This window comes from Mus pahari, chromosome 1, assembly GCF_900095145.1.
Source record: "Mus pahari chromosome 1, PAHARI_EIJ_v1.1, whole genome shotgun sequence".
Lineage (NCBI taxonomy): Eukaryota > Metazoa > Chordata > Mammalia > Rodentia > Muridae > Mus > Mus pahari.
This window is the reverse complement of record NC_034590.1, coordinates 159,302,143-159,328,105: the sequence shown is the minus strand read 5'-3', so window position 1 is coordinate 159,328,105 and position 25,963 is coordinate 159,302,143. Positions and strand designations below refer to the sequence as shown.

The 25,963-nt window shown below is 45.3% G+C and overlaps 1 protein-coding gene across 1 annotated transcript in view; it reads right to left on the bottom strand.

The window, feature by feature from the left end:
* The window catches only part of Cfap58 (cilia and flagella associated protein 58), a 96,286-nt gene that overhangs the window by 44,525 nt on the left and 25,798 nt on the right, over positions 1–25,963 (bottom strand). The window contains exons 10-15 of the mRNA XM_021206686.1: positions 15,848–16,009; positions 14,972–15,118; positions 8,422–8,562; positions 6,995–7,218; positions 4,123–4,234; positions 2,102–2,206 (exon numbers count right to left, since the gene is read on the bottom strand). Coding sequence (XP_021062345.1) covers positions 2,102–2,206; positions 4,123–4,234; positions 6,995–7,218; positions 8,422–8,562; positions 14,972–15,118; positions 15,848–16,009 — 891 coding nt within the window. The remainder of the gene's footprint in view (positions 1–2,101; positions 2,207–4,122; positions 4,235–6,994; positions 7,219–8,421; positions 8,563–14,971; positions 15,119–15,847; positions 16,010–25,963) is intronic.

The window sequence follows — 25,963 nt, the reverse complement described above, 5'->3', positions numbered from 1 at the left end:
ACAGGAAGGAGGGAGGGGAAGGGGAGGAGAGAGGAGAGACAGGAAGGAGGGAGGGGAAGGGGAGGAGAGAGGAGAGACAGGAAGGAGGGAGGGGAGGGGAGGAGAGAGGCACGACTGCATCTGCTTGGATACAGTAGAAGAACAGAAAACCCAAAGCGTGAGAAGGAAGGAAATAGCAAAGTTAAATGCCCAGAGCTGGAGAGATGGCTCAGTGGTTAGGAACACCTACTTCTCTTGCAGAGGACCGAGGGCTGGTTCCCAGCTGCCATGTCAGGGGACTTACAGCTGTCTGTAAGTCCAGTTCCGGGGGATCGGAGCCTCCTGGTCCCCACAGGTACCTGAACTCATGTGATGCACATAAATGCACACAGGTACACACATATACACATTTTCTTAGTTATGGCACCAAATACAGTGTAGGACAAACTCTCTATCAAATACAAAACAGATGATTTTTAAAAACTGAGTTTTGATATAACATAAGATTTGATTCTCTTTATATTTTACAAAGTGACACCAGTAACAGAACAGCACCAGTAACAAGAGAGTGAGGCCAAGATACATATGGGTTCTGGTAGCTCCAGTCCCAGGCCTTTGCTCCCAGCTGCCTGGCCTTGGGATGGCGCACTATAATGACATTTTAAAAATCACAGTTCACACTCTGGTGAGTCCATAGTGCCTGCAATCTAACTGGCTACTTTTGCAAGACCCGCCAGGTTAGGTAAGTTCCCTTAATGAAGACTGGCAATTCTATATCTCTGCTTTAAGGAAAGGGAAACCAATGTTTGAAAAAAAAAAATCTGTGATTCTTCCCAACTATTGAACCATCAACTATTGATGACCAGTGCTTCCTCACTCCAAAACCTGCCTTCCTACCACCCTGCTATCTCTGAGAGGGGAGGAAAATACAATGCCCACTGCAGGCGGGGATGTCTGCATTGCTGTGTGGTGCACTGTCCAGCCAACATTAGGGAAAACCTGTCTAAAGTCAAACACAGAGTAGAAGAGGGGTGTAAGGCTCCTCTTGCATATGTGTGGAAGTTCCTACCCCCACTAATGGTCACCCAATAGTTAATGCCGCAGGCTTTGGAATAGATATGTCCTGTAGACTGAGTGCAATGCTGAGGTCTTTCAGTGCCTCCAACCATGAATTTTCATGGGTTCCACTGTTGTCTTTAACATAGTCTGAGAACCTCAGGTGCAGAGAACTCAGAATCAAATCGCTGCAAGCCAGCCGAAGCAGAAAGCCAATTTCGAGCCACCTGGTGCCAGCCTGGCCTCCTCCGTGAATTCCCAGGCCCCAGCTACAGCAATGACTGATTAAATGGCGGAATTTGCTTCCCAGAGTTCTCAAAGCCAGCATGAGGAGATGATGATGGCTCAGTGGGTAAGGAGTGTGAGGACCTAGGTTTGAATCCTCTGCACCCATGTAAAACCCAGGCAAGGCTATGCATCCCTGCAACCCGGCCCTGGGAGGGTTGAGGTGAGCGGATACTGGGGGCTTGTAGGCCAGGTGGTCTACTCAGAGAGGCACGATTAGGATTTACTGAGAAAACTTGTTTCTGGAGACGATGGTGGATGGCCAAAGGATGCCCAGCATCTGCCTCTAGTCTTCCCATGACTGTGCACTAGTGTGCCCATACCTCATCTCGGTGCATCCCCACCCCCAGATCCTCAAACACGTCTTTGCATTTCACTCACACAGATCCTCCCGTGGACAGATCATGAGTGCACTATGCGAAAACTGTTTTCAAGATTGAAATCACAGCACTTCACAGCACATGAAGACAGGAAGAAAAGCCGTTAAAATAATTTAACGAATAGAACCGTAGGAAAAGTGAGGGGAGAAAAAAAAAAAAAAAAAAGAGTTCACGTTACCCGACTGCGGTAAGTCTAGCCTTGAACTTAATTTCCTGGGATTCTTGAACTATCAGTGATCGCAGAGTAAAAGAACAATTAATTAGGCTGTTTGTTCTCCGTGTGTGAGCCGCTGTTGCCATCTACAGTTTAAGACGGGGCTTGCAACACTACAAATCACCAACTCTAAGGATCCTGGAGACTGCCGTGCTTGCTTGGGGAGCCTAGACCATGAAACTATTACCTGAAGGAGAAGCTCTTTCTCTACCACCTCTTCCGTCTTGCTGATGAGTCGCTTCTGCAGGGTGTGGATTTTCTGGATCAGCTCGAAGGTACTAGGGTCACTGGCCTGTCCCAGGAGAACAGCGGGAGATAGCATCAGTTTCAAAGCACCATGGTCTGTGTGCAATAATGATTCTTTTATTAAAATGCCTTTCCCACGTGAGGACCTAGTACATAAAGAATTAAATCCAGAGAGAAAAGGCATAGCAGACGACACAGCCATAAAGCTCCCAAAGGCAGACCACAGTCTCCCACAATCTTCACTGCAGCTCTGATTAACCCACAGATGGAAAGTGAGCATGTTTGTTCCATCAGAAAGAACGGTCCTAATGGTCATGCAACCATGCGTGATGCTTGGCACTTTCCGGGTAATATCGAATTTTACATCACATGACAGCAGTGAGACCACGGCAACCTTCCCCTTTTACAGACAGGAGAACCTGGGAGCTGAGAAGCCAATTGCAATGGCTGGGGAGGGTCTAAGCTGGATTGGACATGTGCCCTGCTGCCAAGGCTGTGGTTTTCATTATGATGCTCTGGGATTTCCCTCCCATCTCCAGTTTCCATAGGAGTAGCTTCCTGGATTCACTCAGCCTTGGGATTCTCCTCTGGTCATTGTCAACCAGAAGGTTCCATACATCACACCACCATGGGGAAGGGTTCCAAGATGGGAACAGGAGGTAGCAGAACGGGCTATGGCCTTTAGCGTTGAAATGGAACCATCAACCTGAATAGCTTTGATGCTCCTTCAGTAGCTATGTGCATTCTACTCAGACAAGAGCTACAGGTGTTAGCAGATCGTTTGTCCTCCGGACTTGGAGCCAAAGCTTTGCTTTCAGCCACATTGACACTTTGAATTAATCTAGCAGCTGAATACTTTCAACCACCTCCTTCATTTTAAAAAAAAATAGAAATGGACATGGAGTTGAAAATTTCCAAGATCTATGTGTGAGCTTGTGGAATAAAGTCATGTGATGGAAAGCAGGTGCGAGACTTTAACTCCACCTCCCAGGCAGATCCACGTTAGCATCAGTTTAGGAAGCTGTACCACACTGGGCACTGAAGAGGAACAAAGAGGCTATTTCAATGGCTCCAATTCTGCTTACACAGCACCAGCTGATGCCCATATAGCTGGACAGGATTTGGCACACATTCACTTGGCAGCTCTGGGTGTTGTTAAAATTCAGGCCTTGTGTTTACACAACTTTAAATGCATTATCTTTAATAGTTTCTTCATTAAAAGTAAATAAAAATAAAATCCTATTTGGATGATTTTCCACTTTTACCCTGAACTTTCTTGTGCCGTAGACTTATATATCTCAACATTGTAATTGGTCAGTTACCCAAAATCTCTTCTGATACCCACGATGCTATAAGTACAACTAAAGGAGAGATCCATCCTTGTCTTGACCAAGCAAACTTTGTCTGTCACTGTTATCTGCAGAGCTGGTAGTAATGACTTGCAGGAAGCCATAGAATAAAACTGGAAGCTGATTACACATCCTCTCCAATGGGACTTTGCTGTGTGTCCCCAGATCCGAAGAGAAATGGTTTGACTAACAAAATTTAGGCCTTTAAAAAGATTGGGTCTCAAGACCATATTTCCCGTAGGAAATGGAAGAATGCAAACCCAGTTGGAAGACGGCTAAGATATTGGTGGGAGACATTGCTAAAGGCCAGTAATAGTCAATGCAACCCCAAAACTACCTGAAAAGCAACACATGTATCCATTAATGAAAGCAATGTATGGCTTCCACAGGGTCTTTTGAGGGGTGGGCAGGTGGGAATTTTGTCTAAGACTTTAAAAACCAAACTCAAATTAACCATCTGGTTCTAAAACAGGCCAATTTACATTTGATCCAGTCTTAACCCTGTAGGTGACAATTTTCATATCATCAAATTAAAGGGACTTCTCATCGTGAGGAGCCTTGAGTGGGTGGAGAGGGGGGCTGGGGACAGGAGGGAAGCGCTAGCAGGTGTTACCTCAAGCTTTCTCCATCTGTGCACATTCATGGGGTTCTCCAGCTCCTCCTCCAGGGCTCGGCACCTCGTCCTTTCCTTCAGAAATTCTCTCTGCATGTGGTACAGCTCCTGCCTGGGTAAGACAAGCTTGATTTTGCAAAGAACTTCTCTTGAATGTGCTATCCTTGCTGCAGAGGGCTGGGGAGGTGGCTCAGGGCACAAGGCACTTGCCCTGAAGCCATGAAGGCCAGAGTTCAAATTCCCAGAACCCACATAAAAGTCAACCAGGTATGGCGACCCCCACCTGTAGTGCCACCACTGGAGAGACTGAGGCAGGAGATTCCCCCCAGACCAGCTGGCTAGCTAGTCAAGCTGGATCTGCGGGCTCTAGATTCAAGCAAGCAATGAATCTCCATAAATAAAGTGAAAACTCATAGAGAAAAACACTGGAGAGCAACCCCTGGTTCCCATAGCACATATGCACACTCATGTGTGTCCCACACATACGTGTATATGACATGCATACCCATGCAAAGGTTAATGAATTGATTACTGTAGACACAATGTATCTGGCATAAAAAACTAGAACCAGGAAACTTGTTAGCACTGATAGAGGCCAGCTTCCCAAACTGAGTCAGGTCACAAAGGATGTCAGTTCCTTTGGAGTTCAAGAACTGCCTTCGCTCCAAACAACAGCAGCCTTTAAGCTCTTGATTCTGAATGTTCAAAGAATTTAGAGGCATACGAAAGGAACCAGGTGGGGGACGTGAATCCCAAGAGTCCCAAGACACATTTCAATATTTTAGTCTCCAGGAAACCAGTCAGTGAACACTCTACGTTGCATGTGCCACACCTGACAGCCGGTCACGGCACAGGCACAGGCAATAAGCCAGCACCAATTATGGCCTCCTCTCTTCACTGCACGGTAGAGTCACATGGAGGGCTCCCAACATCCCTTTGCCTGGACCCATTCCCCAGAGGACTTCTGTTCTATGGGGTCTGGTACAGGGCTTACATTCCACAGGTTTAAAAGGCCCTGCAGGCAATTCTAATGTTCGAAAGGGTTTGAGGATGCTGAGTTTGGAGCTTTGAAGAGATAAAGCACCTTATGTCCCACAGCTGCCAGGCACAGGGTGCTGAAAGCATCCTGAAACCCCAGCTTTGTGTCAAATGCGTCTCTAAAATCCTCAGGCACCCCTGGTTAATAGGTAGACTGTCAGGGCCACGCTCAGCACCCTGAGTCACCCCACTCACCGGAACCTTTGTTGGGAGGAGGAGAAGTGACAAAGGTTTGCTTTGACTCACGTAATAAAGACATTGCTATCTGTCCTCATCTGCTGTGGGTGTGCAGATTACTAACATGAAGCCATCTCTTTTACTTAATTGCTTCATTTAAACCAATAATACAACTTCCCCTCATTAACAAGACAAACCATTAGAATTAACTGCATGATGTTCGCTCAACGGGGAGTGCAGAGCAAGCTGCTTAGAATTAAAAGCATATTTTTAACACTTTGTTTTCTAGCGAATCCCTGGAAGAGAAAGGCAGAAGTGCACGCTACCACACTTGAGAGCTGGCTGCTCAGGAGACTCTGTGAGTTGGGTTACCTTTGTTTCTACCCTTAACGATAATTACAAGCCCCGACCTCAGAGACATTTAGCTCTTTGCCCAAGGTCGCACAGCTAGAAGACAGCAAGGCCGCTTGCCTCCGTCCTTCATGAGACATTCCTCTCCTTGGAAAGGGAAATAAAATCCATTATCCACAAACTAGTAATATTGACTAGGAATGGATCGGATTTAATCCTTTTTGTGTGCCATAAAATAACTCAGGGCTGACAAAGAGTATGGTCCCTAAGATTATTCAGTGGTCATTAGAATGAGTCCATGTTTTCACTGAAACATCAATGGTGTTCTCTCTGAGTAATAAAGTTAATGGCTGGTAATCCTAATCCTTTTTGTGTTTTTTCTGCATTTCCTATAATGATGTGCTACACTCATCATCTGAAACACAAAGAAGTCCGAAACCGAAAGGGTTGGTCCATCTTTGATAGTGGCGGGCTCACAATGCCAGCGTCTGAACATCAGAAGTATCTTCTCTTCTAATTAGTCCAAGGGGCAGATGCAAACAGCGCCTTTCTCCTGAGATAGCCAAGGGGAAGCTCCACCTCCACAAGTCAGTTGGGGGTAAGGAGAGTCACCAAGGAAATGCCAGATCCCTCCTGCAGTCCCCTCCGGAGGCCCATGTGAGAAAACTGATCCCGTGTGGTGCAAGTTTTAAGACAAGGAGTTCAGTGAGCTAAGTGAACGCTGCAAAGGACGAATCAGGAGTCAGACAGGAAGTTGGCCGCCTTGTAGGGAAACAAATTTTCAGACAGTAATAGAATTAAGTTTTCCACCTCTTTCCAGTCTATACATTAGTCCAGGAAAGAACTGTGCACATTACCAAGATGACACTTGAATATTGGTGCTCTGTCTCTTACATACTCCCTGATTAAAGGAATTCCAGAGAACTCGTTGAGGGGGAAAAAAACCTCTCGACTGTCGCTGGTTTGTTTGTGTTTATGCTGTGATTTGAATTTTTCTTTTGAAAGAGCCAGAAGGGTGTTTTAATTACAATTTGGCTCTCCCCCACACCCCCTGGTAGGAGACTCCCCAGCACCCCCTGGTAGGAAACTCCCTCACACCCCCTGGTAGGAGGCCCATTTTAGTGACCCAGCATGAGCACAGGGGAAACTTGATGGAAAGGTTGTTCTTATTCAATGACCCTTTCATCCTGTGAAGTCTACTTTTTTTTTGTACAATTTGCTAAAAATAAAAAATTAAAACGACCTCAGATATCCACAGCAGGGCATTTTGTAGGTTCCCCCAGAGACCCCCATGACCACCTTTTACCTGAGCTCCTCCACGTTAGCCACACTCCTGGCAAGGATCCCCTTCTCCCTGCGGAGCTTCTTGATCTCCAGTTTGAGGATACGCATGTCCTCCACCCGCTGGTTGTACTGGGTCTCGCCTTTGTTCAGCACTGACTGTTGGATCTTAATCTTCTCATAGAGCAAGGCTAACTCATCATTGCGCCGAACAAGTTGAGACCCCAGGATGTCTCTCTCACTGATGACCTGGAAAGACATGGCCACTTGGGATGAAAGAAAGTCTCTCTTTTCACCATGACAACAGCATCCACTTCATCCACAAGCATCTATTGAGTGTTCCCACATGCCCCACAGGCAGGACACTGGCAGCATCCCATAAGATACTCAACATGGCACTCCTCCAGTTGCCATAGCCACGGTCTGATAACCCAGTAATGCCTGGCCTGAAGCTGTGTCCTTCTGTTCGTTTTTTCCCCGCGCTACTTTTTTTTTTTCATTTTTAAAATTTTATGTATTTTATGTGCATGGGTGTTTTCCTGCACGGATGTCATGTATCAGGTATGTGCAGTTCCCACAGAAGCCAGAAGAGAGGAGAGTATCAAATCCCCTGGGATTGGAGTTAGACAGCTGTGAGCCAACATGTGGGTTCTGAGCATTGAACCCTGGTCCTCTGGAAGAATAACCAGTGCTCTTAACTACTGAGCCATTGTTCCAGCACACCCAACCCATTTTTTTAAATCTTTTATTAGTTATTTTGTTTATTTACACTTCAAATGTTTTCCCCCTTCCTGGTTTCCTCTCTGAAAGCCCCCCATCCCACCCCACTTCCCCTGCCTCCACAAGGATGCTCCCCCACCAACCTGCCCACTCCCACCCCACTTCTCTAGCATACCCCTAGGATGGGGCATCAAGCCTTCACAGGACCAAGGGGCTCCCTTCCCACTGATGCCAGATAAGGCCATCCTCTGCTACATATGCAGTTGGAGCCATGGATCCCTCCATGTGTACTCTTTGGTTAGTGGTTTAGTCCCTGGGAGCTCTGGAAAATGTTTAAATCTAAATGCCAGCTCTTGAAGCAGGAGGATAACCAATTAAAGACCAGCCTGGCCTACATAGGAAGACCATTTCAATCAATCAATCAATAAAATCCTAATGCCAAAATTATACAATTGAGTTTCTATCATTTAATTATTAACAGTAATTATATATGAACAACTATATTCTATTAGATCTTAAGTTCTCTGAAAACAAGGACCTGTGATTTTATTGGTCAATGAGTCCCCAGTGCTTAGATGAGTAACTGATACCAAGACGTGCTCCTGACTGAGTGGGATGGGTGACTACTTTACTGTCAGTCCAAGACTCTGCTGCTCATCTTCAAACAGAGTTTGCAAAGGATAAAAGGCTCATGGTTGCTAGAGGGGGCTGAGGGCGACAAGGGGCTCCTACCTGGTCTAACTCCTTCTTCTGCCTCACCCTCTCGCCGTCAGCCTCGGCAATGATACGCAAGAGTTTCCTCTCTTCCACCTCCTGCTTTTCAATGAAGTGTTTGGTCTCCAGCGCTTGCTGTCTCAGCTTCTGTAGCTCGGCCTGACAGAGAACAGACGATTCGGACACGTTGCATTTAGGAGTATCCTAAGTGAGACCACTGGGCTGGATTTGGCTGCATGGCCTTGTCTCTAATGCTTTCGTCTCATGTCTCATTTTGCAGAATTCCAGCCCTATCACAACCCAAACAAGTGTAGTGTGTGCGCGGGTGTGCATGTGTGTGTATGTGCGTGTGTACGTGTGTGCGGGCCTATTTTAAGAACCAGCAGATCAACAATACCGACTACAGTGATCCAGTTCATTCTGGAAGTGGTGCCCTGAGGTGTCCTAGCACCCTTCTGTATAAGCACAGAAAGCGTCTCACTGGAATCCTCCCCCCCAACCACAGTTAACTAGGAACAGTTCAGGACGGGGACAGGGGAAGTCTCTTCGCATACCAGCTTCTCTAGTGGTCCTACCACAACCAGTACACTGGCCACTAGGAGAAGGCCCATTGGAAGTTGAATTAAATTAGTCACAAAAAGAATAACAAAGCATCTCTCTCATAGAACATTTTGACAGGACAAAAGGAATGCTATGGTGTAGAAAAGATTCTAAGACATCTCCAACGCAGACATGAAGATATGATATACAAGAAGGATGCAAATAACATGCGCATTGTTGAGTCCAGGCAACAGTTTTCAGTATACCTTTTATTATTTTTGTGTCTGGGAATGTTTAGGTTTGTGTGTGCCTCTGTGTGTGTGTGTGCGTGTGTGTGTGTGTGTGTGTGTGTGTGTGTGTGCGCGTGCGCGTGCGTGCGTGTGTGTGTGTGTGCGCGCGCGCGTGCGTGCGTGCGTGTGTGTGTGTGTGTGTGTGTGCGTGTGTGTGTGTGTGTGTGTGTNGTGTGTGTGTGTGTGTGTGTGTGTGTGTGTGTGTGCAGATGTACATTTGTGTAGAAGCCAGAGGTCAGTGTCATATGTTGGTCTCTCACTGGGTCCTAGGACTCAGCAATTTGACTATGTTACCTGGCCAGCAAGACCCAGGAAGCCACCTGTTCCTAATTCCTCAGACTGGGACCATATGTGTGTGCAACTATATGCCCATGCTCTATAGGAATGCTGGTGATCAAACGAGGATGCTTGCACAAGAAACACTTCCCTGACTATTTTCCAAGCCTGCCCCTACATATATACACATGCACATAGGCACACACGCACACACACACACACACACACACACACACACACACACACACACACACGTATCTTTTCTATCGTTCAGACAGTGAGCTGTTATTCTGGGAAGCCAAAGAAAATGCCATCACTGATCAGAAACCTCAGGGATGCTTTCTCAGAGGGCTCACACCCGAGTCAGGGTTAACTGGAGGCTTAAGGTGGGGTTAACTAGAAGTACAGGAAAATGGGGAAAGCAGCCGCTAAGTTAGAAAGGAAACGTTCTCCCTGCAAAGCCATTTCTATCTACTGCACAGCACGTAAGTGACTTACAATATCCTAAGCATGATACTGTGTGTCCCACACAGAGGCAGAGGGAAGCACATTTAACCGGCCCCACTGAGTCAGTATGTAGTGATGCTTAGTTATCCAAGCGGGATGTTTCAGTGCAAAAGCCCGTGCTCTGCCTACTGCCTCCATTCAAGAGTTACAGATCAGATACGCCGGATGAGTAGGACAGTCTTCATTCCCCAAGGGAGATGACTGACGTAGCTAACAACAACGTGAATTTGCCATCTGCTGCTATAGACAAGGGCGGGAGCACACAGGAGGAGGAGTTGATATGCCTGCTTGAGGTTGACAGGGAAGAATGAGTCAAGTCCTTGGCAGGTGACAGATGATGCCCAGCTGGAGAGGTGTGTGTTGGAGGGAGGCATCCAACAGTCAGGGTATATGAACTAGCTCGGGCAAACAGAAACATCTGGTGTGTTGTGTAGACACAACAGTGCCCCGCATGGCTGGATTGAAGGGACAGACTGGGTGTGGGAAGAAGAGAGGCTGACAAACAGCTGGGCAGGCCTGGAAAGGGGTCCACTGATTGAATACACTATGGAGATGATACATCAAGGAACCAGTGGCCCCATGCTAAAAAAAGAAAGAAAGAAAGATGTGTCTTACGGAGGTTCCATGCTGGGCCAGGAAAGAATACTAACCATTTAGCACAGAGGAATGAGGAGGAGTTTGCCCACCATGACCACAATCACAGGGGCAGATATGGGGTAATATGAAACCACCAGTGTGTGGGGGACGTGGGAGTTGAAACTCATGGCACTGCAGAAGGCTTATAATTTTTCCCTTCGGGTAACTATTGGGTGCCCCACACCTGAACTTGTCACAATAAGGAGAAGCTTAGAAAGCAACTCAACTGAGGTCAAGGCCTGATTCTAGCCTATGAGGGCCAGAATCCCACACTGCAGCCTACCCAAGCACTAAGAGATGCTGCACACCTGCTATTGGATGCATGGTGCATATCAAGTGCAACCAGCTCCTAGAAAACCAGGGGTTTCTTTGATGACAGTTTGTGTGTTCATTCATGAAAAAAATATGTTTTGAGTCAGGGATAAGCAAAAATAAATACTGGTCTCATATTTACCTCTCAAGGGGGAGTGCATGTTAGAAAAGAGAGTGAAGAACCACTTTCGTTTTTTGGTTTTTGTTTTTTTGTCTTCTGCTTCTATAATCGTTGCGGGTGGTAGCAGCAAAGACAGCAATGAATTACCTGTTTGGCTCGTGCCTCCCTTCATAAAACTTTTATTTTCCCATATCTGCACACTCACTTCTCTGTTCCTAAGTGCCAAGAGCGGATCAGAATCCATCAGCAGAACAAAATGAAACCCTTGTTATATTAAAATGCAATCAGCGGTGTGTAAAAGTATCTGTCTGAAATGTAAAACCAGCCATGCGCCTGGCATTGCCGGGCGCCTTTTTTGTAATAGATCAAAATTCTGAGTGGTCTCCTTATGTCATAAATTTATGGGCTGTAAACAAGACGTGGCATTAGGCATTGGCAGCAAATGTTAACATCAACAAAATACCCAGGGTCTGACACATTTAGCAGTTATAAATCTGAACTACCTCTCAGGAAGGGTGACAACTGCTACATACCCTAAGTAGGTTTAGAAGATTCTGCACCTGCCAAGTGTGTTGCTGGTGACAGTTGATTATAATGAGATGACTGGACACACCCTTCAGTAGCTACTCTCGGGATTATACAATGTAGCAACCAGTTGGACACACCCTTCAGTAGCTACCCTTGGGATTATACAATGTAGCAACCAGTGCTTATGGACTGATTATCATCAAATATGACTCTGGGCATAAATAGTATCCCAAGAGCTAGACTCAGGAGTCTCACGGGCTCATGCACAAACCACCTGAAGTCTTCAGCCATGGGTGTAATGAGGCTTTTTCCTGCTCCCGTGGATGACAGCTCCTCATTCATATCCTGGGAAGGAATCACTAAGTGGAAGGATGTGGTACCCTGAGGCCAGTCCCTAACGTGCTACTGCGCTCTGGAGGCAGAGAACTTGCTGCTGCATTATTCACGGAGAATCAAAGCACTTGTCATACAGATTCGGGATGATTGGGAAGAGGCGAGACAGCGTCTGAGCCTTGTTAGGACAGCAAGGCACACATCCCAAATGAGGTGGCTCCCTCAGTGTGGATGAAACAAGACTGGAACTCAATGAACAGAGGGCTTCAGAGTGAGCCTGAGCTGCAGCAATATCCTGGCATGTTGTCAGAGGTGTGCTGCGCTGACAGTGTCTATGATCCCGAGTCAGTCGGGACCGATGACAACAGAAAAGGGGAAGAAAGGTGCAAGGAGAAAAACTGTTCAGATGAGAGGGGTGAGGGGGTGCGAATGGCCCCCTATGACAACTGTCTGTCTGGAGGCTCCATGAAGCAGTGGGTTGGGTTATCCTATAAAAATGCATCTTGCGACCCACTGGGCCCATCAGGCCCCTCCAAAGGGACTATGTACCCACATAGTTTTGTAAAGTAAAAATATAAATATCTTTGAGGGCAGAGTTACTCGAAAATCTGTTCTTTCCCCCAAGGTTTTAGTTCTCAAATTGAAGATACTTGCAACCCAGAAACCTGTGGAAATGTGATTCCAATTCTTTGTTGTAACCAGACAACAGGCTGGAACTCTAAATGTGAGCTGCACATTGTTCTAAGGGAGGTCAAACAGGCTTAACGCTAGGCCAGAATCATCCTTACACTCAGCGCCATGACGAGTCGCCCTCGAATAACCTCAGAGAAGAAATCAAACAGGCATTCTTTCCCTGGTCCTCATCCTTACCTCAGTGGGAAAAGCTGGTAAATCCACCTCTACGAAAATCCACCGCTAAGACAGATCCAAAACTCACACCTTCCTAAAACCAGTGGCCAAAAATAGTCCACTCCAAATGAGATTCCTCATTTGGAGTTCACCTCCAAAGCAGAAGCCTTTAAATCACCCTGCCTTGTCTACTGGTTACTGACGTTGCTTGCCTGGGGATGCAGAAAAACACAGCCTACTGCCCTGTGTTTCACTCCGATGTTTTGTTGGCACGATATTTGTAGATACCCAATGATGGAGGGCACCTTTGAAATCGACACTATCTAACGACAAACTCCAAGGAATTGGACACAATTGATCTTTTGTATGGGATGCCATTCACTCTGGAGAGAGAGTCTGTGGGAGGCACTTCGTTCCAGCTTGGACTTCACTCTGGGCTGATGGTTAATCTTCTGAATTGGGCACCACTTGGGAAGTAGAGATGAGAATCAATGCATGAGAAAGAGATGATACACCAATTAGCAAGGCTTATTACACTAAAGCCTTGCTAATGTGGTCCAAGAGGCCCCTGGTGCAGCCGGGTTTATAATGAGATTTTTCTCATTTGTTCAACAGTGACTAAACCCCATCCTGCTACTGACTCTGGGATAAAACAGACTGTCCCCCATTTAAACTACTTTTGAACAAGAGCGGATACAAAAATGTAGAGTAGTTTCAAATTTTGTAAAGTTCTTTATCTCTCAATAAACTTTTGTGATGAACTTTCCATTCTTTCTCATGAGCTGGAATGATAGAATGAAAGCCCCCAGATAAATCTATCATTTACCACACCCTTTTCATAAAGGCACTTTTGTGATAGCTTAGTTTTTCTCAGGCTAAAGGTCCCATAAATTAATGTAATGCAATCATTCCATTCCCATGAAAACCTATCGTTAGGGTACCAGGCCCCTTGTTAAATTGAGTGTGCATTTCAAACTATGGCATCCTAGAGTCTAGGAAGCATGGCACTAAACCTGGGCGGGACTGGATGCAGTTTCAATATCGTATCTACCTTTGAAAGCTACTGTTTGCAGAAACCATGGCGCTCTCTCTCTCTCTCTCTCTCTCTCTCTCTCTCTCTCTCTCTCTCTCTGACTTACTGTAAAGGGATCTTAAGCAACCGTTAAGTAGTATGATAGATAGATAGATAGATAGATAGATTTATATATAATTCCATAACTCTCTTAGATGCTCATTTTTGGTCAGGTGAAATAGAAGGGAACCCTCCCTTATATTGTGTTAGTTTTCTATACTAGTGGGTTTAAAGGTCTTACTGAGTAGGATGTGGAGGTACCTACCTGTAATCCCAAACTAAAGAAGTACAGTCATGAGACTCATGAGTTTGAGGCTAGCCTGGGCTACTTAGCAAGAGGCCCTGTCTCAAAAAAAAAAAAAAAATCAAAATCTAGAGATAAAGCTCAGTAGTGGAGTGTTTGCCTTGGATGTACAGGGGCCCGGGGTCATCCTTAGAATCATAAAAATAAAGCAAATAAATAAACAGGTATGTCTTAGTGATATCTGTGGAGACAGGTGTTCCCTAAAGGAGAGGCTGCAAATGTCTGAGGCCCCCAGATGCAAAGTCAGCTGTGAACCTGGTCCGGAGCAAACCAAGTGAGGAGGAAGTTCTAGTGGGTACCAATCCTGCAGACAGAAAGACACCTGCACACCAAGGGGCAGCGACTGAGGACAGTCAGACAAATATCCAGAGTGGAAACTGGGAGTGTCGGACATGGATTCTGAATGCAGGTGGGTGGTGGCTGGCCTATAAGGTCAAGGACTTCCTGGGCACTACTCACCTGCTAGCTTCTCTCCCACTGAGGCATAGTAATCATAAGTGAGCTAGGAGCTACACCATCTCTACCGCGCCCCTCCCCAACTGGACTAGGACCACTTCCCATAAGGAGACTCCTCTCAAGATGACAAAGGTGATCCTCCCAGCACCTGATGCTGGTGGCTTCTGGATCTTAGCGATTGAGACTTTGGGTGCCTTCCTTGGTCCCTCTCCCTGCCTCCCGTTGCTTTCAGTGAGCGGAAGCCGCCTGTGCCAGAAGCCGCTCATACCGGAAGCCGCCAATACCGGAAGCTGCCCGTACCGGAAGCTGCCAGCCATGGCTGCGGCTCTGAGCAGGCCCTGTACCTTCAGCGTTTCTTTCTCCTTCTCGATGCGCTGCTGTTCCAGATGCAGCTTCACGAGTGCCGCTTCCTTGGCAGAGATTTCTTCCTTCAGCTGGTCCACCTGGTGCGTCATGATCTTTAACTTTCTCTTCATTTCTGTGATTTCGTCCTAACAAAAGAAGGCAGGGGGAAGAGTGGAAAGTCAGATGAGCAGACACCACCCTCCACGTGGGCATTCAATGTTTATTTAAGAGCTTTCTCAGAATAAAATCTTGACCAAATCTGACTAGCCAACTCCTTTGTCTCTTGTTCCCAGCAACATCAAAGTACTTTATTAGAAATGGCATGGAATAGGCTCATGGAACACACACAGCGTATAAACAGTGCCATATGCAGCACACATGTGCAAACGCAGACATACACATATGCACACATGTGCAAACACAAGTACACATGTACATATACATGCACACGCATGCTCACACAAGCACACATGCACACACATGTACATACACACACCATACATGCACATTTGCACATCCTTTGACTAAGAAAATTAGTCAAATCATTATGAAGAGATCCCAGAACCAAGTTCTGGAGTTAAACCAGGAGAATGTACAACTAAGCCTTGGCAGCTACCACCAAGCATTTTAAAGCCTTCCCACAGTGCAATGGCAATCCTACATGACAATTTAAAGGAGGCTGAGCTCTCCGAGTCCTATTGAGTGATGTCACTCCCATTTCTGGCAACACAACAGTGTGTATATGCTTGTGCTTTTTCAGCTGGATTCAACAGGATTTCTTAGTCTTGTCTAGTGCCGCCACAAGAATATCAGAAAGTGCTTTAAACCCAGTATGGCGACAAATCAAAATATAAAGACACGAGCGCACTGTTTACCTGAGCCTCCACCAGGTTTTTGCTGTACAGGTTTCTGTCTGATCTCACAGCTTCATACAGGTTTTGTTGCTGTTTTAACTTAGTCTCTGATTCGGCGATTTTCTTCCTGTAGTCAAAAATCTGTATTTCTCGGACTTTAATGTCTTCCATGTTTGCAAGGACCTGGGGAAGAAGAAGCATTTGAACATCGTAGTTAAACAGCCCATCTGGACTTAAGGGCTTGGGAGAAATGAGGTTTTTTATCTAAGAGTGGCTGCTAGAGACGCCGGCACTCAGAAAACTGGAGAGATCACTTTGGCACAGCGCAAAAATGAAGGCAGGCCAGTTAGGGCCACGTATGTTACACACATGACACTAGTACTCAACTATAAAGCCTTAACACAGATATTTTCAAAGATGATAAATAGGGGAGTAGTTCCATTCTGGAAATATCTATTGATCATCACACACAAAAATAGGGTAGGGGGCATGAATTTAACAGATCCTAACATGTAGAGCACTAGGAAAGATAAGAAAGACCTCAGTTGCTTCAAGACTGCCCACTCAAATTCACTACGAGGTTTTTCTTTGTAAAGCGACCTTTGTTTGATAGCCATGTGACTCTGCTAATATCAAGCCCTTTCCATTAGGGAAGCTAGATAGACTTCATAAAAATGCAATCAGCTATGCTCACAACACTTTCAGAAAGGGCAAGAGGCCACATCACCAAGTCCCCTTCACAAGGATGAGAATCAAGGACCTGAGACACCGGCTTGATCCAATCTCTCTCCACGACTGGTTCCTGAAGAAAAAATTCCCTAATCATGACTCTGCCCTACTGACCCCAGAAACTGACTCTTCCTAAAGGAAAAGTTCTTTTTTTCTTAATGCCTCTAAAGACTTTCAGTGGCAGGAAGACAATCAGTTAAACGACCATGTGAATGAACAGCAGCAGCACATGAGAAGACAAAGGTTTAACCACATCACGGCATCCTCGTGAACTTCTCTCTGCAGTCACAGCTCACAGTGAAAGGGGGATGTGGCAGGAGATGGGAGGGTGGGTGGGGATGGGCTCCAAGAACATGGGTCCACAAGGGTCCTCTGTGGAAACAATGTTTTTATTCGGGACCTAGAGGTAAGACAGGACCACACACCTTTGCAGGGCTCTCACATTCCTGAGATCCAGGCCAAGTGCTATTTGTGACCAACGTGTCACCAAGTTTTTGCCCGATGGATACTTCCTATAGATACTTCCTTTCCCTCTTATCCCCTGGTGTGGGATTAGGATCTCAGAAGATACACTCTGGTAAGTACCTCTGTGGTGTTTCCTCATCAGGCCTAACAGTGGCTGTTACTCACAGCATGTAGGTGCCTGTTGAGAGCTTCAAGCAGGTAGTCAAGGTGAGGTGAGCTCTACTGACTGCCTTCCTGCAGATGTAAGTCTGCAGTGTTTTTCCAGGATCTTATACTTAACAGCAAAGTGCTCCTCTGAAAATAATGAATGTCCTTATAGCAGTCCCATCATTTATGTTCCATTCAAAAACGTGAAGCGCACACTTTCTTATTTATTTATTTATTTACTTATTTAGGCCGTCGCACTCATCACCCCACATCAGCCACTTGTCCCCACAAAACATAAGGAGGTTAGCAACCTGGTGTGTGTCTTTCACGTCTTTCCTTGAATTTTGCACTCGGGTTTACTCAGCTCTACAAACAAACAAAAATAGCTGCGATAATAACTCACAGCTATCTGTTATTTTCTATGTCCCTGGCACTTTACCTGTCTCGATTCATTTAATCTTCACTGATGTCCTATAATCAGAAAAAAAATGAGGTCAAAGAAGGAATATTCCCGAATGGATCCAGCCAGTGAGGCTGTAACATGGGGATTCCCGCCCCCATTTTGAATTATTTACTTTGGGGGGTGTTTTCATCCTTTAGGCTAACAACACCTTTTTGTACAGCGCCCCATGCCCTTTGCTTCTTGGCACATGATGGTTACTTGTGAAAACTGTGTTAACTGGCTCTAGTCATTCTCTTGAATATCCTGAACGATGTGTGCCTGCATCGTCACATCACCGACTACATGACTATGGGCGATCATTTAGTCGCAGTTTTTGCTGCCAGGAGCCAGGCTGCAATGACCATTCTGTACTAGAGATCTCATACGCTGGCACCCTCTCTTCTGGGGAACGGTTTCCCAGGAGCAGCATAGCTGGCCCGAAAGATATATATATATTTTTAACTTTAATACATATTGCTAGATTGCTTTCCAAAATGGTTGAAACGCTTTACCCTCCCACACGGCCAGCACCACTTTCTTTAATAGAAAACCACCTTGGCAGTTCTAAAGAAACGCTCTTTGGTCAGACCAGATGACTCTTTCAAGGTGCTATTGAGTTTAGTCTGTTACAATTTCATTTAGGACCCTACCTGTGGATTTTAAGTGGTATATAGCCTGCAGCGTTTCCACTCAATTTCAGCATCAAGGTTTCTGCTAGTTTCAGAAAGCAAATGAAAAATGCCCTACTGTCCATTTCAAGTCGCTCACCAATTCATTCATTCATTCACTCATTCTTTTGTTAACTAACCTATTCATCTATTCATTCACTGACCTAATCGCTCATCACTCACCTTGAATTTTGCATTCGGGTTTGCTCGGGTCTACAGACAAACAAAAGTAGCTGTGATAATAACTCACAGCTGTCCGTTATTTTCTATGCCCCCGGCACTTTACCTGTTTCAATTTATTTAATCTTCACTGGTGTCCTATAATCAGAAAAAATGAGGTCAAAGAAGTAGTATTCCCGAGTGGATCTTGACCTGTGTAGATCTGTCTGTGAGACCTGGGATTTGGGGACTCAGGAATAGGGCAGATTACAGTCTAATGCTACAGACAACATCCCTTCAGTGTCAGTGTGCTTTTTATACACGAGGTAACAAAAATAGCTATGATCCAAGAAAGGTTGTTTGAGTTCAGAAAAACATACACATGATCAGGAAAAAACAGTAAATAAAAGCCAATAAGCACATGATAACTATTAACAGAGCAGCCCTTTCCCAGAATTTTCTCAAGACAGACCACTGTAAGTGCAATTGCCTGGCACATGCTATAGAGTATATCTGGGAAAGCATAAAAACAAGTCAGAAGGACAGAGCTACATTCAGGGCACACCAAGGACAGCACACAGCACATCCTTCCACCAGACTGGGCTCTACTGCTATATTCCAACCTCCAATAAGAATCAACATGCTTTTTTCCTGGTATCTCTCTCACAGTTCCCCAAAGCAATGCTCACCGTGCGTCAGAGCTTTGACCGTGTTCTCACACTCCTCTCTCATTCACTCAGGCACCTATTTATTAGTTCCCTCACCTCTTCATTCATTCACACATTTATTCATTAATTCACTAACATATTCAGCAATTCATTAACATTAATCAGTTAGCATCTTCATTAATTATTAACATGCTCATTGACTCATTAGCATATTCATGAATTCATTCACATATTCACTCATTCCCTTGTCTATTCGCTCATTCACTCAATGAGCACACACTGAGGACATGACTATAGCAGGCTCTATAAAAGCATGATCATTACAAAGAGGAACAAGAGATCACTAGTGGTAACCCTGAAACTTACCTCTAGTGAGTGACCGCACTGTAGAATGAATCGATTAATCAAGGAATGGTTAAAAGCTGTGACTGGGACATGCACTAGAAAGCCTCTGGATTATCTCTGAGGATAGACCTATGCACCTTATGAAGCAGGTAATATTAGTGGTGTATATAATTCATGAGAGCTGACCTTTTGTTCTTAGTGCTCAGTCACCCCACCCGAAGACTCACCTTGTACACAATTATTGTGGAAGCAATGCTTTTACATCAGTAAAGCGATGGCTACCACCACCACCCTAAAATTACACAAGTGCATGAGTAGCAGTTTCTCCTAGATCTATACACTAATCATAGCTTCTATCCTTATATAACGTAAGAATTAGCTGCGTGTAATTAAGAGTTATACAAAGCATTTGATAAAATCCTGCCATTGTTTATTACTATTGCTTACTGCTATCATTTAGTTAGTGCAGACAGAAATGCCCAGACTAAAAATATATGCAGGCTCAAGGGAAGTGGCTTGGATGGCTTGTTGGGGCTTCAAGGAGGAAGATAAAAAATCCGAAGGCAAGGATGTCTGAGGAAAGGTGTGTGGATAGTCCAAAGCGAGAAGAAATTCTGTTCCTTAATCCAGCACTGCTACAGTCTGCTACAGTTCACTACAGTCAGCTACAGTCCGCTACAGTCCACTACAGCCCGCTACAGCCCGCTACAGCGCTGCAGTCCACTGCAGTCTACTACAGTCTACTACAGTCTGCTAAAGTCTGCATTGTTGGATTGATCCTTAACAATAAACAGAAGGCATCTTTATGAGATATCAACCTGAATATACATTAGGAATAAATATAAAGTCTATATGAGGTACTCATCAGTGGATCTGTTATCTGACTGTAAGCGAGGGAGGGAGGGAGGGAGGGAGGGAGGGAGGGAGAGAGAGAGAGGGAGGAAAGAAGGAAGGGAAGGAGGGAGGGAAGGAAGGAAGAAAGGAAGGAAGGAGGAAGGAAGGAGAGGCAGAAAGAGAAAGGAGAGAGGGAGAGAGAGACAGAGAGAGACAGGCAGGCAGGCAGACAGACAAACTTATCCTGAAATTTAGCCTCTTTACCAATAAGACATCATTCTCAGTGGGTCAGTGAAACGAAAAGATTGGAACTGCTCTGAACCATGTCATCAGCATTCAGAATATCTAGCAGCACATCAGAGGACAGAAAAAAAACTGCTTGTTCAATCACTTTGAGAGATGTTATAACAAGGATGATCTTTGCACAGACAGAATAATGCTCCAGAGAAAGGATGCTGGCAAGGACATTTTCTTTTCTGAGCATCCAAGTGGCACTGCCATCGTTCTGCACACAACAGTGCACAGAATCACAAGTTCACGACCGGATTCCTGAAGCCAAGAGTCATGGGAATCCGTCACCATAGCAAGGGGATGAAAGGGACAATGAAGAGGCAGGAAGTACTGGAGCTGAGGGAGAAGACGGTTTGCAAATCAGTTTATCTCTGAGTGTTGAGACTCACAATTCATTCTGGTGCAAAGCATTCAAACCAATGTCCCGCAGAAGTTCATAACCCCTGAGTGTATTAAATGTGTTGGGGTGCTATACGTCAGCCCAGCTTCTCATCACCCAGCTGGTTCCTGTTCAAAGTGAGGTATCAGCGAAGCCAGGGGGTAGCTGTGAGGTTGTTAGGTTAGCTAATTGATTATACTTTCAGATGCCCCAAACTGACTCCTAAGATCAATCACATTCAAGTCTAGTAGGTTTTATTACAGTCAAGGAATCCGGGGGGGCATTTGCAAGCCCCTTCAGAGGAGCACAGAAAACACTTACGGTGCAGAATAAGGGTAGAGTCCCCGTCTGTAACCCCCTCCTGCTATTTCTCTTTCTGTTAAAAACAACCTCCCAACAGGAATAAGAGTGAAATAAAAATCAGTAGAAGAGTCTGGAAAACAGACAATGCATCACACAGAATGAGGGCAGACATCAGTGCAGTCAACTTCTCGGATACCGCCCTCTGTCTCGGTGTCTACACTCTCTCACTGACACCGCCACCTTCACCTTCCTAATGGAGCTGGGAAATGCTCCTTTTGAAAACAAAGGAGACCCATGTACCCAGACACAGGCGAACTTGTTCTCATTTTTCTTACTTTCCTCAACACCTGCCTGTCCCATGTCCCTACCCTCCAAGTGTAATGGCAGCCATGGGGTTAATACAACAGATAACACTGAAGGCTTAATACAACAGATATCACTGAGGTATATTCTGAAGATATACCTCAGAGAACAAGGAAGATCTTAAGGCTAAAACTGGTTCCTCCCTCTTCCGAGCCACAGACTTCCTCCCCTGGCAGCTCCCTCCTGGTTGTTCTTCTGGAAGATCCAAGCCTCTGCTAGGAGTTGCTGCTGCCTTGCCCTCTTCTCCATAGATCTCTCTAGCTCCTCCCACTGCTGTCTGCAGCCCGAGCCCCTCCCATCCCCTATGCCTTTTCAAATGTCCCCACAGTCTGACTAATACAGCTGTACCTTTTATATCAATGTACCTTTTATATCAATACTTTGGTGAGTATCAGGCACTTCACCAAACACGGACCGTTTTTCCACTAGCAGAACCCTGGCATCAGATGTACCCTGGTTGTGCTCTTTGACGGAAGCCCACACTGGGATTTCCACCCTCAGCTTGAAGGTTTGGGCCCTTCGCATGCACACTGACCTACACCCTAGCTTTCCTGGACCTTCAGCCTACAGATGGCAAATGGGAGGGATGCCCAGCCTCCATAACCACATTAGACGTTCCTCCTACTCAGCCTGCCCCTCCCCCACATCCCTGACTGATGCTCAAAGTGATGATGTTAGGTCCCTGGGTGACACCGACCCTGGCCATGGAAGAAAAATAGGAAGAGATGCTGGACCACTTTCCAGCTTCTCTCCGGCCATGTACCTAATGAAGCGAGTTTAAGAACCCACGAGTGGCGGCCTAGGTCTTTTCCAGTTCACCTCTGTCAGCCTTAAAATCCTTGTCATTCCTAGTCTCTGGTCTGTACCTTCTGGACATTTAATAACGAGAATAGCATCACTTAAAATACCACCTTGAAGAAAAACTCTGGCTTATTTGTCAAACAGATGTGTTTACTTCTCTATCATTTATACAAGACTCTTCTCATTGTGTGGCTACAGAAAGTATTATTTCATTTAATCCTCACAATCACCCCCAAATGAATGTCTCAGGTCCTCATGTATGCACACAGATAAAAGCTCTTTGAAAAGTTCTGCCTTGTTCTCATGGTCGTGTGATGAACACAGTTCCCGTTTTTGATATTTACATACAATCATCACAATAGCTACTTAGTATTTTATCAGATATGCACAACACAATTTGTTTAACGTCTTAGGGTACTGGTTTCTATTTTTCTTTATTCTAAATTATACTGCAAAGAACATTGTTTTATAAAACTCTTTTCACTCCTTATTTTTCCTTAGATTTGGTTTGTATAACAGAAATTCCCAAGTCGAGATGATACTCTTGGAGTATGTGTGTGATCCCTGTAGTGAACTTAATGTGGCATTTTCTCCAACTCTGGGCGTTAGTCCCTAGTGCCTTACAAACAGAATGCATGGAAGAGAGCCTTATGTTTGTGTCAGTGAGGGTATATGATACCATGTGTCCATATGTGTCGGGAGACAAACAAAACAAGACACACAAAGATTGTAGTTGGTAAGCAATAGTTTAAGAATACATACTGAAATTGCTTGGGTGAGATCTTGTGTAACTCCATCTACTTCAAACAGCTGACAGAAAATCGGAGTACCAACAATTGTCTTCTTCAGGGGAGCCAAGAAAAACATACTATGAGAGAGAGAGAGAGAGAGAGAGAGAGAGAGAGAGAGAGAGAGAGAGAGAGAGAGAATGTACCCATTTAAAACTTGCTTAGTGCTTACTATGTGCCCAGGTATTGTAAGTGAAGAACAGTACACAAACAAAATTTTAAAAATATTTTTGAAGCCATGGAGGAATTCTTAAGAGTAAGCTCCAATCGGGGTGGTGGTGACACCCTGGAGCAGAGAGTTTTTCACAAAGAAAGTATTGTAATCTTTGATTTCTCATGTTCAAGTCTGAGCACTGCCTCATGTCACAGGGTGTCCCTTAGGTACAACCCAGCTCCTGCTCACGATGTCAGGTGTGTGAGATGTGGTAAAAATGGGCAGACCCCACCCCACCCTTGACAGCTGAGGCTGGAGAGAATCTCAGGGGTCTACTGGGTCGAGAGGCCAGAGAATCCTGACAGGATCCTCCTGTGATGCAGGGCTGTGGCTGACCCTCGCAGAGAGTTCACGTGAGAACATGTCTGTTGTGGAGCGGACACGCAGGGGTTATTTGCCATAGTGCGGGCAGATGGAAACAAACGCTAACACGGAGCCTACGCTGTGCGGTTCCCACCTCTGAACAGGCGATACTTCTGTGCAGGGTAGGGAAACGGGTCAACTGTAGTCAGAAATGGTATGTGCTCCAAAGACCCCAGCCCAGGAGTGTGTGTCCTTTGGGGACCTGCCAGGGCTGGCTGCAACACTACACTGGCACTCCTCAGTTTGCCTCTGTAAATCTCAGTTTCTCCTCTGTGGGGAAAGGCTCAGTTTGCCTCTGTAAATCTGTTTCTCCTCAGTGGGGAAAGGCTGATTTTCTATTTCCAGTGCTTGCTTCCCCTCTATGATTACACTTCACGCGTCGGCTGCTGTCCCTCTACAGCCTCTAAGAGTTCACTCAAACAACAAACAAGACAAAGCTTAAACATCCAAGCGCTTTGGTCAACACTGCAGAATTCTCAGTGGATTTGACTGACAAGCGGGAAAACGGGCTAACATTTTTGTACAAGGCAACATTTTGCTAGGGGGAGGAAAACAAAATTAAATGAATGTTTTCTCCAAATTCTCTTCTTAGTCCCATAGCGCCTTTCTGATCTCCTGCCCTATTCCTGGGCCTCTGTTCCAGACAGTCTTGCAAAACTATGGGTCAAACCCACATGGAAGTCAGAGGCAGGGGGGAAACACGATACGATAAAAGGTTTCTGAAAGCACAATAACCAAAATTAATAGAGGGGACTGGAACGATAGTTCCGTGGTTTCAAACACGTGTGGCTCTCACAAGTGACCCAGGTTCAGTTCCCAGCATGCACATGGTGGCTCACAACCATCCATCACTCCAGTTCGAGTGGACCCAATGCCCTCTTCGGCCTCCTCAGGCATCAGGCTCATGCATGGGACACACACATACATGAAGACAAAACACACAGATAAAATACATCTTTAAAAACAGTAATCAGAAATCAAAGGCACGCCGAACCCCAGGTGCTTCTGGTGGCACTTGCCTGTAACACAGGCTCAGCTGCAGCCTTGGTTCTGAACATGCGTACTCTGTCCTATGCAGGCCCGAGCGCTCAGCACCAGTGAACACTGATTGGAGCCTCTTAGCTCAGATCTGAAACTGTTATAGGTCACAAATTGCAGAGCTTTTTGACAGAAGCTTTCTAGGAAAGGCTACAATAAGCAAGTAAGTTTCCTGGAGATGGCCCACCATTTGCATAGCTACAATGCATGCACTCTGGAAAGGCACAGCCCCAGAGACTTCATCCCAGGATTGCTTCTCTCTGCTGCTATGTCTTCCTTGCCACTATTACATAGACTAAGGATTCCTGGGCATCTACCCACCCTACTGGGCAAATTTCCTGCAGATCAACATGAAGATCAACTTTTATGAATTAATGCTGTTCAGATGATTTAATGACTTTACAGAATTCAAATAATTTTAGGAAGAAAGTGTAAGGAGATGGTATTAGTTGTTTTGCTAGAATGATGTAGCAAAGTTAGAATCAAGTATAGAATGTGGGGATGGAGCGATGGCTCCGTGGTTAAGAGCACTGACTGCTCTTCTAGAGGTCCTGAGTTCAATTCCCAAGCAACCATATGGTGGCTCACAACCATCTGTAATGAGATCTGATGCCCTCTTCTGGTGTTGTCTGAAAACAGCTACAGTGTATTCAAAAATTAAATATTAAATAAGTAGAGTAGAATGTGTCCCTTCCTCATAGAATAGTAAATGAAGGATACATAAGGAATAAAGTGAGCTTTCATAAATTACAGTAAGAAGATAAATAGTCTTGTGAAAAATTTGTGATCAAGGAGAAACATTCATTCTAGATCAGGTCCAAGAATGAAGACACAGATGTGTACTAAGATAAAGCAAGGCCATGTGAACTTTGCTTTGAACTTATAATGAGCTTCTTCTATAATGAAACACTGCTATGAACTTACTATTGACACCCTTCTGGAACTCCCCTTTTGTGTAACATTTTATCTGTGAGGTAATTTTATAAAGAACTTTTGTCTAAGAAGGTATATAAAAAGGCTGAGAAAAGAAAAAGTGTGGCTGTGCCTGGCAAACACCGAAGTGGATGCTCACAGCCAGCTATTGGATGGAACACAGGGTCCCCAATGGAGGAGCTAGAGAAAGTACCCAAGGACCTGAAG